The sequence below is a fragment of the Branchiostoma belcheri genome, unplaced genomic scaffold (assembly GCF_001625305.1).
Source record: "Branchiostoma belcheri isolate BF01 breed outbred unplaced genomic scaffold, Haploidv18h27 scaffold55, whole genome shotgun sequence".
Taxonomy (NCBI): domain Eukaryota; kingdom Metazoa; phylum Chordata; class Leptocardii; order Amphioxiformes; family Branchiostomatidae; genus Branchiostoma; species Branchiostoma belcheri.
Window position 1 is genome coordinate 1,944,826 of NW_017804187.1, and position 14,818 is coordinate 1,959,643.

Here is a 14,818-nt window from a genome sequence, read left to right on the forward strand (position 1 = left end):
AGAGAGAGATAACATGCCGAGGGAGTTGGTCCGATAGTACAGTTTGCTGCATCGCTAGCTGACCAACTCCCCTGGCATGTTATATCTCTCTATTTGCCCGATTTCTACTCTTTCCAGCCTCCTCCCGAAGCCTGGTAGAGGCTATAGCTATTCATTGCATACTAGTTTATTGTTAGGCCATACTGATTCAACTAATGTATATGTATGACATCCCTTGGCACCCCCGAAAACTGATACTTAGCAATACATGTTTTAGATTCTAGACTTTTTGCATAATAATTAGATTCAAGACTTTTTGTGTCATAGAAAGCTTTTTAATGCGTTTATACAATCTTTATGTCAGTTACGTATGTCGTTCTTACGTAATGCCTCAATTAAAAAATTACTTGCTGTTACTTAGTTTTAGACAGTTGCGTCTGCTGCTTTCGTATAGCGCCGCCCAGCGATTCATACAACAAGTGCAGGGGACTAGTTCATCAGGTGTTAGGTATATTACAGTGGACTTGTGTGGTTAGAAGTTAGTTCATCAAAAACAAAACTTGCTTTCCAGTAATCACATATACATTTAGTTTCCATACTTATTGTGTTAGGATATATATGTCAAAGTGGAGATTTCAATCGAAGTCAACAGAAACTCAGATCAAAATGGTGTCAATGTGTTAGGGTGGTTTCCAATTTCTGGTTTCAAATTATAAATTTTAAGTCAATTCATTGATCTAAAGTGACATGAATCAACTTTTAAAAAGTTTGAGTTCTGCACTGTCTTTTAAGCGAATATCTTAATTAAACTTTACAGACATTCAATTTACCACATCGGAATCTCTACCTTGACATATTATATTGAAAATATTTATATAATGATTAATTAACTTCATAGCACAACAGTTGTACTACGTACAACGTATGATATCTAAAGTTATATAGATCATCGTTGTTACATTGACTATTGACTATATCTGAACACATAAACAGATATTGCCAACAATACGTATGATTGATTATGGTATAAAATTGTATGTTTCCTAGCCCTATTAGCCTCTACCAGGCACCGCGGATCGCTGGAAAAATAGTAGAAATTGGCGATGGGTCGCAAATTGGATCTTCACTCTGGCCGGATCTTCACTGGTATACTATCACTTTATTTCGGCCAATTTCTACTATTTTTCCAGCGATCCGCGGTGCCTGGTAGAGGCTAAGCCCTATAGTTTTACAGTGAGATCTCAATGGCGTACAATCATAGGTGTAACTGTTGGAATAGATGTAATTCTCTGTATCATTGTGTAGATGGAACGTTGATTTGTATTTAGGGAAAAGTATAAATATAGTGTCTTATACATATTTTACAAGAAGTGGGGTATTTATATAATTTGTGTAATAGATGTTTTTGTCTATAAAAAAAAATCTGCCTAGTCTATAGTGATGATGTAAGAAATGTAAAAATTGAAATCTTCATGAAGCAAGTCTAAACTGTAATTTCCAACACAAGAAATTGGACTTACCGAAATTTTCAACTGTACAATTCTTTACAAGTCTTTGTCAAGGAATGAGCAATCCACCGCTTCCGTGACGTCACGCAGATAACACACGTGACTCAGTGAGCAGTGGATCATAGGTTGCAGAAAGTCTGTGGCGCCCCCCGTCATTCTTGAGGGATGGCTGAAATACCTCAATGTTGTGTTTGTTTGTGCTGAAAACTACAGTTAAAACTTGCTTCATAACTTGATGACTTTTACCAACGCAGATACGATTTAAACCTTGTATAGATGAGTGATTGTTTAGGTGTAAATGTGAAGTGGTGAGTGAATAAAGTACTGTCGTCAAATCCAAGCCATTCATAGCTTGATGAATCTTTGTCTCCATGTCTGTATTTTTCTGTTATGTAGTCCAAATTCAAGCGGCCCGAAGATTAAGTCATTAAGCTTTCCACGAACTTTAACTTGAACAAAAGTCCTACATACACACAGACTGCATGTACATGTACGTTCGGTCAGTCGACGCAGGACGTAAAAGTGTGATTTAAAAAACAATAAAACACACACAACGTACTGGTATTTCTTTTTATGGGAATTTTGAAAATATTCTGGCAAATTGAAAATATTCTGGCTAAAGAAAGTTTCAAGATTCTTTTTAGCCAGAATATTTGTGATTTTTGTCACCAGATGCAGAAGTGCCAAAATTCTTAGGTGCCATGGCACGAACCAGTTCAAATATACGGACCATCGAAACCCAAACTTCACAGGGTAAGCAAAAAACTCTCTTCCGTCACATCTGGCCGTTTTCCCATGTACTTTGGCAAACGCGCTAGCAGCAGCAGTAACTGATAATATATAAGTAAATACCTGGCTAGGTCTGTGCACACTCATCTGCATCTGTTAGCAGCCTGAAGAAGACGAAGTCACCATGAAGCTTGCTTTAGCTGCGGTTCTGGCCGGTATTTTCTTGGCGGCTCAAGCAAATGGTTTGTTCAAGTCGTTTTGGCTACGATCTAAATGCGATGTACCTGGACGCAAAGCTGCTGTCATTGTAAATTTTGCGTAGCTTAATATGTACTAGATCGTAAACTGGAGATTGCCTATACTACTTCTACTAAGGCCTTGGTCACAGACATTGCGCTATGCGCCTATGATGTTTTTCTTTTCCTCCACGATATAGCCCTACGTTTGAGAAGAAATGGACATGGCACTTCGATTTTTATTGTACTCGTTTCTTCTCAAACCTACAACGTACAGTGATATCGTTGTTAAAAACCTGTCGATATATGTAGTAGTTGCATGTTACGTAATATAATTGTACTATTTTGCCTAATTGTCTAATATTTTTGCCATACATTGCCTCCCTACCCCCAACCCAGCTGCCTGCCCCAACTGTAAGGTAGACATGTGTCTGGAGGGTGTGTACGGCTGTCTTCAGTGCGAGGCGGGGTACTATGCCTTCCACCAGGGCGGGTGAGTCTAGAATATCATCACTACTATCGAAGTCTGCAATAAAACATTCGGTAAAACTAACCGCTACAAAATGTAGGCTCCGTAGCAGGCTTATAGAACTGTGGGTTTGGTGGTCTTCGGCTGTTTTCTGATTTGCCCAGTTAGAAAAAAATGGGGGTAATTCAACCAGGCCGGCTATGTTGTCTATATGCAATCAGAAAATAGCACATAAAAGCTCCCAAAGACCCTGAAGACCCCAAAACCCCCAGTCTTTGGCATCTATGGAGGCTATACAAGATGAGTTCATATGTCGTAGGTAGAGCTGTGTATCTAAACAAATTTTAGGTACAGGTACAGGTACAGGTACACAGGTTTAGGTACAGGTCCGGACCTGAACCTGTACCTGAACAATTCGACCAATTTTAATATGCTCTTCTGAACTCCTTCAATAACAAAAAAAAACAAAAATAAACTTGATAGTTAAGGTTTATTCTTTGTTTATGGCGAATGCTCAGATAAAATATAGGCTATATATATGTTTTTGTTTTCATGAACACACTGTCCTTACACAGGGACCCATTGTTAACCAGCTATTTACACATTTGAGGTCACAAATAGGCATGAAATTGGTGTGAAATTGTTTAGGTACAGTACCGGTACTGAGGGATTAGGTATTTTGGACCTGTACCTAATCAATTTTACCGGTACAGTATCGGTACTGCGTACCGGTACACAGCTCTAGTCGTAGGCCATTTATGCAAACGAAAATCGAAATCTCCATTATGATTACGAAGTTTATTAATATGCACTAAAGACGGATATATAACATATTCATTTCTTAACACGTACATATTTTTATTGCTATCATTGTGCATTGCTTTTCTCAACCGATGACTCTTCTCGTTTTTTGTCATTATCGTCAAGTCGCTCCTACGCTTACACCCAGATGTTTGCAAAATATGCTTGAAGTTAGTAGGAGAAACCGCAAATATTTACATGTATGGAAACCACATTTTCAGCTGCAAAATTCAGCCTATTGGTATTGCTTGTTACTGTAATTTTTTAAGGGTGTCGGTGGCTTCAGTGGCGCAACGGTTTAAAGCGTTGGACTCGGAACCAATAGGTCCCGGGTTCGATACTCACCGCCCGACGTTGTGCCCTTGGGAAAGGCACTTTACACGACTTCCCTACCTGTACGGTGGAGTGACGCCCACCGAGCCTCTTAGGTTAATCTGTCTAACTGTGTGCCAAAAATCGCACTACAGATTTGGTGCGCCAATGTGCCAACATCTGCACATATGGCACCAATAGCCGTTTTTACTTTCTTTTTTTTCAAGTGTGTACGTGTGCATGGCCACCTGTCCAGCTGGGTACAGAGAGGAAGACACAGTTGACCCTTACACAAACGAGGTCATCGGGCATTGCCAGCGTAAGTCACTTTAAACCCATTCCATTCTCGACGATGTTTGGATATTTTTTTGAGATCGCTGGAAGGTGTTCAATTCTACCAAAGGAAAACATATTGCTCCCTTTTTTCTTCTTCTCCAAACAAATAAGGTCAATGACCTGAACCAGATGTCTGTCACCATGGTAACTAGTGTTGGGTTAAATCCCTTATGTTGTAATTTTACAACAGAAGGGATTTAGACTCCTGTCACCATATATATGGATATGTTTGAGTAACAATTAACTGAGCAGACCATATGCGAAGGTAAACATTATGCATTTGCTTTGCAAATGTTACCTTAAGCTTCTAGTTTTAACCAAGTGTGTAAACAGACCTCAGCATGCTATGTTCTTCCTCCAGAGTAAAGAGACTCTTTTTAAACAACCAAGTCTTTTATTCAGCCGTCGTTTCGGTGCGCATTGTAGATGCATTTCCCTGTAATCCAATCACACGTGTAGATGTGTAAATATTGTACATTTGGGAATGCATCTATAGCAGCAACACCTGTGCTGTAATGCAATGTGAACCAGTCAGAATTGACCTGAAGAAGGTGACAGACGATCACCAAAATGCCGGCTGAATAAAAGACTTGGTTGTGTAAAAAGAGTCTCTTTACTCTGTTATGTATCATTTATTACTTATCGAATGATATATTATTTATCGTTGGCTTGCCGTTCTATTTACTTCAAAGTTCATTATATGATTTGTTAATTCTTTGTCATCACCCTTGTAAATAGTGTTGTTATGATTTTTGTTATTGTTTATTTTGTTTATTATTTATGTAATTCTTATCAGTTTATATTGGTGGGGGCATTAAAAAGGAGTGTTCCTGTTTCCCCCAACCTTTTTACATTTTGTTGTAAATAAAGCTGAAATAAATACTCAGTGCCTTACCAACCTGATGAAACTATTCACGGACTCTTCCTCCACAGTTTGCTATGACCATCACGTGCAGGCCGGGGAGTGTAACTGATACAAACCCTCACAGGTGGCAGAGAAGCATGTGGAAGGAATGTGAGGTGAAATATGCACTTCAATCGCTGAAGCAATGAAATAAAACACTCTCCACTGTAACAGTGACTGATCATGTTTAGATTCATGGGAGATTATAATAATAGTTTATTGTCAACTTTGAAATTGCACATGTGTGGCTGAATTGAAGTAAGGTCACGTTTCTGTAAACGTAACTCTCGCGAGATTACGTTTTGACGCGACTGGTCATTGATTATCCCTATGTACCTATGTAGCTCTATAACTATGTAGATTACCGTTTATTATCATATAGCCAGTAGCCGTTGACCAATCAAAAGGCTCCATTTCCCATTGGTTATCAGGCCGAGGTAGACACTTCGCTATCAGGCCGAGGTAGACACTTCGCTACGCTCACTTGGTGGTTTATATATTCGGTGGTTATTGCACCTGACCAGGGATTATCTCACCATATACACCTCGGGTCGGGGCATTAACCCTTTGATAGTAGATTACACTTTATCCTTTACGAAACTAGCCCTGTCAGCCTTTCAAAGTTCCTCACAAGTCAGCCCTTGGCTGCAAGGAGAGAGAGTAGCCAACCCACCCTAACAATAACAATAACCAGAACAAAACAATTACGTAGATAGCAGTTTAGTAGTAGATTACCCTTGATCCAGTCGAGAGGGACCCTCAAGCAGTCAGCATGAGCTGGAAGGAAGCCTTGAGGCTGGCTGCTGACAGAGGAAGCTGGGCTACATTGACTGCCTCATGTGTCACGAGACGCGGGAGCCCCTAAGTCTAGGAAAGTCTTTAAGAAGCCCAGCTTTCTCTGTCAGAAGTCTTTAAGAAGCTAGCCCTGTCAGTCTCTCGCTCACTTCCCATAGCTTCTTGGCTGTTCCCTCGTCCATGCCATGTTTGGCGGGGTCCTGGATACGGCAGTCACAGACATACTGGCCCGACACTCTGGCCATGTCTTCAGACACGGCACAGTAGATAGAACACTGCGCTCCCTGGTACGGAGTCTGGGGGACAAACAGCAACATTTACAAACACCACATCACACAAGCACCACACAATTAGACTGTACAACAGTCAAATGCAGAATTAGTTTTTATGTGTTGTATATATATTATGTTGGTGTCGTGAATCTGTATGTCTTGTTTGTGCCTACATTGTATTTTATGTATTATGTTAGGTCAGCACAATTCATAAAGTGTCCATAATTTTTATGTACAGCTGCCATATGCTGACCATTATTTGAATAAAGAATAAAACAGTGAATGCACTAGTTGGTCCATCCCTAAAGCATTGCCAAAATAACATAAGGCCTAGGAAAAAATGTTTTGTTTGAAAAACTGAAAACAATCACGGTCAGTGACTAGGGATTATCCTGTTTTCTTCTTTCTTTTTTTTTAGACTAGCTTTTGCGATTGTCTAGGGATCCAACTTGGATTTTTTAAAAAATAAGTCTGGAATCGGTTCTTGACTTTTACTAGTTTTAGGTTTTTTTGGACTTGAACCTAAACATTTTTACAAGTCCGGAACCAGTCCAGTGAACCGGTACACGGCACTAGTGCTCACCTTCAAATATGGCTTCAGGATCCTATGAAACAGCACTTTAATGAACCAAGGAGCGCTGCGGAACAGTTCTGACTGCACAGTGCCAGGATGTAGAGCATTCACCGTCACACCTACATGTGATATACATAACAGACAAGGTTGTATGATATCACCATATCAGAAAAGACATTGTTACATTTCTTCAGTCAGTCGGTTGGTCAGTCAATCAATCAATCAGGGGGTGAGTGAGTGAGTGAGTGAGTGAGTGAGTGAGTGAGTGAGTGAGTGAGTGAGTGAGTGAGTGAGTGAGTGAGTGAGTGAGTGAGTGAGTGAGTCAATCAAATCAACTAACCAAATTTAACCCCCACCCTACCCACCTGTTCCCACCAGCCTGTTGCTGAGTTCCCTTGTGAACAGGATGTTCATGAGTTTACTGTCGCAGTACGCCCGCCCCTCATGGTACCACTTCTCCCCGCTCAGGTTGTCAAAATCCACCTTCCCCCACAGGTGTGCCATGGACGCCACGTTCACGATGCGACTGGGAGAGGACTTCTTCAGAAGATCTGTGAGGAACGAGGTAAAATAAAGGTAAAATTCATCATGAAAGTTCATCTGTGTTGGTAGTAAATTGTTTTTTTGCACAACAGCAATAAAAAATTATGCATTGAGAGCAAGATCAAATCAAAAAAAGGAGGTAACAAACAAAAAAGGTGTCTTTACCCAGTAGGAGGTTGGTGAGAAGAAAATGGCCAAAATGGTTGGCGGCAAACGTAAGCTCCAATCCTTCTTCTGTGAGAGTCCTCTTGGCTGGACCTACATGTAAGCAAGAGCACTGAGTATACATTTGTACTACATGTATGTGTTGTACAGTTCTGTTTTCCTCTATTCAAGCAATGCGTCAATAAAATCAAACTTAAGGTACTGATCTCAGAAAATTTACAGCATATATTTGCTCCTTGGCAGTTTCTTTGTACATGTACAAATTACCATAGACAAAATCAGGGTAGACTAATAGTAATAGAAAATTAGGAACATACATATACGTACTGTATCTGTATAGCCGGTATAACCGCCCTTCGGCGTAACACATGTACACCAGCTTCTGTACATGTATCTGTATCTGTACAGCCGGTATAACCACCCTTCGGCGTAACACACCAGCTTCTGTATCTGTATAGCCAGTGTAACCGCCCTTCGACATAACAAAAAGAGTTCCACTCTACAAAAGTACACATACCTGTCGTCCCAGCATTGTTGATTAGTACATCAAGTTGAGGTTCTTCTTTGTAGATGTCCTGAGCAAAAGTCCTGACAGAAGCCAGACTACTCAAGTCAACCTCCTTCACAAGAACAGATGTGTTACCTGCAAAAAGGATACAGTGAAAATAATGTCAAATCAGTTTAGCTCTCTGAAGAATTACAGTACACTGGTCGGTTCTTTTCGACAAGTACAGTAAACAGCAATCCAATTTTTGGCTTAATGTCCTGTCCTAAGGACTGAGGAAGTAAAAATCTTTACACAAGTAAAAATCAGCTCAAATAAGTTTTAGCTCACTGATGAGCTACTTTTTTGCTGGCAATGACAGAGTAGACAGATGCTATGTACAGTAGTAAGAGGTTCATTGTACCAGGGAAATTCCCCCAGCTCTTTTTAACAAGCACAATGAACAGTGGGCTGTGTGCAGTTCTAAGGACTGCAACCCTTTCTAATGGCTGCATATCGGGTGAGCGACAACAGCTGGGATTCAAACCCCCAACCTCTTGGTCCAGAGGCAGGGTCGATTAACCACTATCCTACAGTTGGTAAGATGGCACCATGGATAGAAAATGAGTGGTGCAGGTAGAATTGTCAGGTGCAGGTACATGTAAATTTGTTACCTGCACCAGTGCACCTGGTATGTAGAAAAAAGTATTTTGAGCCCTGAAGTGTTACCTGTAATTTTGATGATGTCATCCCTGGTTGCTTCAGCCTTGTTCCTGTTCCGACAGGCTAGAATAACCCGCGCATGTCTGCGGGCCAGCTCAAGGGCAGTCGCCTTACCTATACCTGCAGATCAGTGAAATATGTATATAGTAATGTCATTCAGAATGTCAAACACTTCTTAGTTCATAGGGACAACTTGTTAAAACTGTCAAATTCATAAGTATTGTACATGATGTAAATGAATGAATGAATGAATGAATGAATGAATGAATGAATCAATCAATCAATCAATCAATCAATCAATGAGTGCAAATGCATGTGCAAATGCAAATCTTATATATAAAACATTATTACCTTTAATATTCATATATAATATCTCCAATTTCTATATATGATTATGATAAAACCAAGCTCCTTGATAAAACAGAAGCACACTGTCGAGTCTACATCTTGCTAATACAATAAAAGTACATGTACAGCAACTTTTGCAGTGATACATATCTATGTACAAACAGAAAACAAATTGGCATCAAATAAGGTTATTATTTTTTTATGTTGTAGCATAATAGTATAATGTTAGAAGTAGATATAGTCTCACATATCACTGTATTTTCTTTCTATGTTGTTTGTAACTGCAATTAGCCCTCGGGCAAGTATTTGCAATAAACTTTCATTAAATCATAGACTTGCCAGTATTGGCTCCAGTGATGATGACAGTTTTGCCCCTCATATCTGCTTGGCTCTTGCAGTACCCAAACCGCCCAGTCCACCATTTCTGCAGCACCACAAGCAAGAACACAACCACCAGCAGCACTAGATACCACTCCATCGTTGTCTGTTCCAGTTAGCAGCAAAATACTAGTATGACGCCCACCTGTAGTAAAACCAAAGTGCAAGGGTGCTTCCAGATGGTGGTGCGACAGGTCAAAAGTCATTGGGAATGGAAGGATCCAATCTATGTGGGAGAGAGAGTATTAAAAGCTCTTAAATACTCCATTTTGTCTCGCTAATATGTACCAATATGTACTTGATTTCAATTTTAATACTCAGAGGTGTGCATGTTGATTTTACGGACTCAAAACTAGAGTTAACGTTTATTTCAGGTGAATATTAAGATGAATATAAAAATACACCCCTAAGTTACAAGTGGTTGGTGCCCGTTGCCATGACGTTACGCCCCAAAATGGCGGACAAAACATCTTCGAAAGAAGAGCTCGACAAGTTTCTTCAAAATGTGGACGATATCCGTGAGTTTTGTATCTTCTAAGAAAATATTTCGTTAGATTAAATGATGGGGCTCAGTTTCAATGGTGATAAATGTTAGCATGCCGATGTTGGAGGGAGGTTTCTTACTAAATTGTGTGTGGGGCGATGTTGTAGATTTGGGGGAGGGGGGCACCGTCGCTTCTAGAAGTTTCTAGAACTTTCGCCGTCAAACGGATGGCTAAATCTAACTCTAATCCTAACCTCACCCTTTGGAATGGTTCTAACCACAACCCCGACAAAGAAATCAAGCTACGAAGAACTTTTAACAAGCTTAGATTCATACGTTAAACATTTTATAGCGCCGCGTATGTTGCCTGCTTTTTACTTCCGGGTATGGAAGTTTTTCGTGGATGGGAGGTGAATATGATGTATGACAGTTGATTGATTGGGTGGTCATGCCTGAAGGTGACCCAGTATTGCACAGTGGGTGGTATGTGGAGGAATTCAGGAAGTGCCGTTACTGTATTTATACCCAATTAAGTTTATATTTCATACAATAAAAAAATCACCTCCACAGTACAATACTAGCCTCCATAGCATGCCAAAAACTGGGGGTTTTGGGGGTCTTCAAGGTCTTTGGGATCTTTTATGTGCTATTTTCTGATTGCATATAGACAACATAGCCGGCCTGGTTGAATTACCCCCATTTTTAGAACTGGGCTAATCAGAAAACAGCCAAAGACCACCAAACCCCCAGTTCTATAAGCCTGCTACAGAGGCTAGTACAATAGCAACCCAAAACACTTCCAGGAGGTCTAAAATTTTTAGTTGATAAAGGCTTACAATAAAGGCATTTCATTCATCCTTGTTCTTAGAGTCCATTATCAAAGGCATGGCATCAGGAGATGCAGAAGCCCAGCAGAAGGCTTGTCAGGCGGCGGACGAGAAACTTGGGAAGATCGGGAAGACACCAGTGGACAACACCGGGGTGAACCGGACAGTCATCAACCAGAGAGCCTTCAACGAGATGGACACAGAACAGCAGCAGCCTGCAACTCCAGGGGAAATGGGACAAGGTAGTGTGATGTGTTTTTGGCTAGATAACCTTTGGCTACAAACAGGGCCACGGCCCAGGCCCGCATGCCCTTTTCTGTAATCTGCTGTGTAGAGCATAGACAGGCCCCTCTAAGTCAACATAGAGCGTAATTTGTGCATTTTGCTTAGAGCGTATTTGCCGTTTTAATTTGTACATAATGTGTTGTAACTTGTAGCCACTTGGAATTTATCGAATTTATCGAATTTAGCGTAATCAAGCCTTTTTGAGGCCAGGGACTTTGAGACTTAGAAGCACATATTGGAAGGTGCAGCCCTTCTCTCTGTATTGACAACTACATGTATGTGTAAGATAAATTTATCCCTTTCACCTACAGAAGCCTTCATGGACTTTATTGAGAAGGATGCAGCTGAAAGAGCAGCGAGGAAGAAGGAACAGCGGAAGGAGGCGACGGTTCTTAAGGATCAGGGCAATGCAGCATTCAAGTCAGGAGACTTCCAGACCGCTGTAGACTTCTACACACAAGGCCTGGAGAAACTCAAGGACTTTAAGGAACTCTGGACTAACAGGGCTCAGGTATGAAAGTTCATATGTGTTACTGTTGGTATACTTCATTATGACAAAAAAGGCGTAATGTTCTGTCCAACACTAGTAAATTGTGACTTACCCAAATTCTTAGCTAACTCCGTCAGCGTTGTTCACAGAATGGCTAAGTCCCAATTTTCTTAGTGTTGGACAGAACGTGTAACCTTTTTGTCATAAGGGCTCAAGTATGTAGTTAGAATCTTATCTTGAAAATTCATCTTTGTTGGTAGAAGGTCCTGTTCCACTCTATTGCAGAGCATAGGGTGGCGACCATCTCCATTTCTGTAGCCCTTGGGCCACACAGTTGTGCAAGCACTACAGTAGGGGGCTAGTCTGCTGGTAGTGCTGTGTGTTTGACCTTCCCACACTCTTTCTCTTAGATGCTGAGTGCTAAGCAGAGAAAGAAGTGTGTACCATTTTTAAAGTCTTTGGTATGACCCGGCCGGGGTTTGAACTCACAACCTCCTGGTTACAAAGCGAGCACTCTACCAATTTGTTAGTAGAAGGACTCAGTTTAAAAGTTTCTACATTTCATTCTTCAGCTTTCTTTAGATATTTACCAGTGTGGGGTACGCGTCGAATACCCAAGTGGTTAGATTTTGCTTGCAGACACGAGACCAAGGGGTCAAGAGTTTGATTCCTTGCATTTCTGGCAAGACATTGTGACAAATACATGTAGGTTTGGTGGATTGTTTAATGATTTTTCTTCATTGTTGTTTTATAGGCATACATCAAGCTAGGACAGTATGATGAGGCTCTCTCAGACTGTGATTGGGCAATTAGGGTGAGTAAATTTACATATATTATGCATGATACTGGTTGTTGTACTAGTATATCAATACTATATCACATTGCAAAGTCAATACACACTGTATACAATCATGAAAGTTCATCTGCGTTGTTAGCTACATGTTAAAACTCTTGGTCCAACACAAAAAATTTTCTCACCTATACAATGTATACAGTACACATATAAAAAGCATTGTTGTTTGTTCTTAGAGAACATAGCAAGTAAATGGGAAAATTGAGCCTATCAGCATATCAGACATCATGTAAAAAATGTAGCTGTCTTTTTCATTGGCCAGATAATAACTCATACAATGTATCCTGTTTGTAGTGTGATGAGAAGTATGTGAAGGCTTACATCCACAAGGGCAGGGCACTTGTAGCCAAGAAAGAGTTTGACAAGGTAAGAATAAAGATTCTTTTTGAATACAACAAAAGTTTCTGCTAACTGTTTTTCTGAATCCCAAGTCAACACTACTTGTTCATAAACTTTAAATGTATGTTTGTAATGTTGATTTTTTTTAACGTACAATGTACATGTAGGCTTTGGAGACATACCAAGAGGCACTGAAGATAGATCCAAAGCAAGAAAAAACTGTGAATGGTGAGTCAAAGTCTAGTCCTGTTGATTAATGCATTATGATATGATAACATGGACCAATTCTTGTCAAACTGAGATCTGCCTGTTGACATGGTGTTTGAGGCTGTGATGTCTGGTTTCCATAGTTACAGAGAATCCTATTGGTAGTTCTGGGAATGGGAATGGTTCTCTTAAGTTAGAGGTGTATGACCACAAGCTTTTAGGGAGGAGGCCCAATCAGCTCCAGGCAGAGAGATATATCTTGTATCTTGTATCTTGAGATTTTGTAACACAGTCTCAAAGAGGAGGTTCAGTTAGCCCTGACAGTGAGAGTAACACACACCAAAAAGCAGTTACTCAAGCAACTGGATATGATTTTGGAAACGGTCAGACATTTCAGGTAGCATCCACTACCTTTCGTCAGTGACTGAGAGACCAGAGGAGAAATGCAGGTTTATAAGCACGCTCAAACTTCTGATTGATAATGCAAATAATTGAAGACAATTTTCAAAGGGAAACAAACTTTCTTCTTCCCAGCTTACATCAAAGACTTGAAGACAGTTCGAGCAGTAGAGGAGGAAGAGGAGAAGGCGAGAGGACTGGTGGAAAGTGGGGACCAGGAGGCAGAGGGGGTGGTAGAACTGATCAGGAGAATCAAACAGCCGAACAAGCCGGTTATCTTCTACGCAGGAGGACTGAAGGTATTGACCATGTTCCTCAAGGACTGCACAGAAGACAGTGAGTACACAAATTTTGTCATGGTTGTGTCTTCCTTTTGTTTTCTTAGAATATCAGTATGGAAGATGGAAAATGAAAAGAAACAGAATTGTTACTGAGCATTAACTCAATGTGGATGTGGATAGTGGCTAGGCATACCCAGAGCCACTTTGTAAAGTACATGTATAGTGCTTAGCCACTGGATAAAGAACACAGAAAATAAATGGATAAATAGATAAATTTGTATTCATCATATTTCAATGCAACTGACATGTTTGATCTTATCTACCAGTAACTGTCCTAAGCATTCATATTGTTTGTGTCATCCAAGTTTGTGTAGAGTTAGATACGTTTGATTTTTTTTTTCTCCAGAACATTCAGCTCAGACACTTTTCCGCACATGTGGGGGATTCGAGCTGATTTCTGATGTTCCAGTCATTGCAAGGTACAGTGTAATTGTATCAATTCTATTTTAGCATTAAATTGTAGTTTTATTTATTTATTTATTTTCTGTCATTTTTATACAGGGTGGCCCATTAAGTGATTACACTTCTTTTCAATGGGGCCCTGTTTTACACAACAAAACATAACAGTCACATACAAACAGTAAAAAGGATACAATAAATAATGATAATGGCAATAATGATAAAGAAGAAACAGCAAGTAACCAATAAAATTAATAAATAATGATAATAACAAAAAGTACAGTCCAGTCATTGTCCAGTCCAAATTGTAGTTTTGAGGTACGACTGTGATTTGCTAGATGTTGAAGTCCCTTACATGTATATTGCCATGTTTCAGGTGCATGAATGCTCCAGCAAGTCTTACTAAAGAAGAGGTTGACATGTGTGAATCGTTACTGAAGCTGTACAGAGAGGCGAACAAGAACAACGGTAAGACAGGACATGTTTAACACATTATGTTGATTTTTAGTAAGATATCTTATAGTTGTCTGAGCTATTGCCTGGTCAAATCCTACATGCCACCATTATTACTAAAATTCCACTGCATGTGGGGACTTAAATGACCAGTGCAATGATTGAAAAAAAAAAGATAATTGGTT

The 14,818-nt window shown here is 40.0% G+C and overlaps 2 protein-coding genes across 2 annotated transcripts in view; one reads left to right on the top strand and one right to left on the bottom strand.

Moving 5' to 3' along the window:
• Positions 1–5,480: 5,480 nt before the first annotated feature.
• LOC109481431 (retinol dehydrogenase 12-like) lies at positions 5,481–9,756 on the bottom strand. The gene is made up of 7 exons (XM_019784007.1): positions 9,518–9,756; positions 8,837–8,950; positions 8,141–8,266; positions 7,624–7,716; positions 7,281–7,466; positions 6,925–7,034; positions 5,481–6,365 (listed from the first exon to the last, which is right to left on the bottom strand). The coding sequence occupies exons 1-7, from the start codon at positions 9,654–9,656 to the stop codon at positions 6,186–6,188; spliced, it is 948 nt and encodes a 315-aa protein (XP_019639566.1). The 5' UTR covers positions 9,657–9,756; the 3' UTR covers positions 5,481–6,185.
• A 229-nt stretch (positions 9,757–9,985) lies between these two features.
• The window catches only part of LOC109481325 (tetratricopeptide repeat protein 12-like), a 13,731-nt gene continuing 8,898 nt past the window's right edge, over positions 9,986–14,818 (top strand). Inside the window, exons 1-10 of the mRNA XM_019783858.1 lie at positions 9,986–10,074; positions 10,909–11,109; positions 11,464–11,663; positions 12,397–12,490; positions 12,672–12,679; positions 12,790–12,861; positions 13,002–13,062; positions 13,576–13,776; positions 14,128–14,200; positions 14,557–14,662. Of these exons, the coding sequence (XP_019639417.1) occupies positions 9,993–10,074; positions 10,909–11,109; positions 11,464–11,663; positions 12,397–12,490; positions 12,672–12,679; positions 12,790–12,861; positions 13,002–13,062; positions 13,576–13,776; positions 14,128–14,200; positions 14,557–14,662 (1,098 nt within the window). The 5' untranslated portion in view covers positions 9,986–9,992. The remainder of the gene's footprint in view (positions 10,075–10,908; positions 11,110–11,463; positions 11,664–12,396; positions 12,491–12,671; positions 12,680–12,789; positions 12,862–13,001; positions 13,063–13,575; positions 13,777–14,127; positions 14,201–14,556; positions 14,663–14,818) is intronic.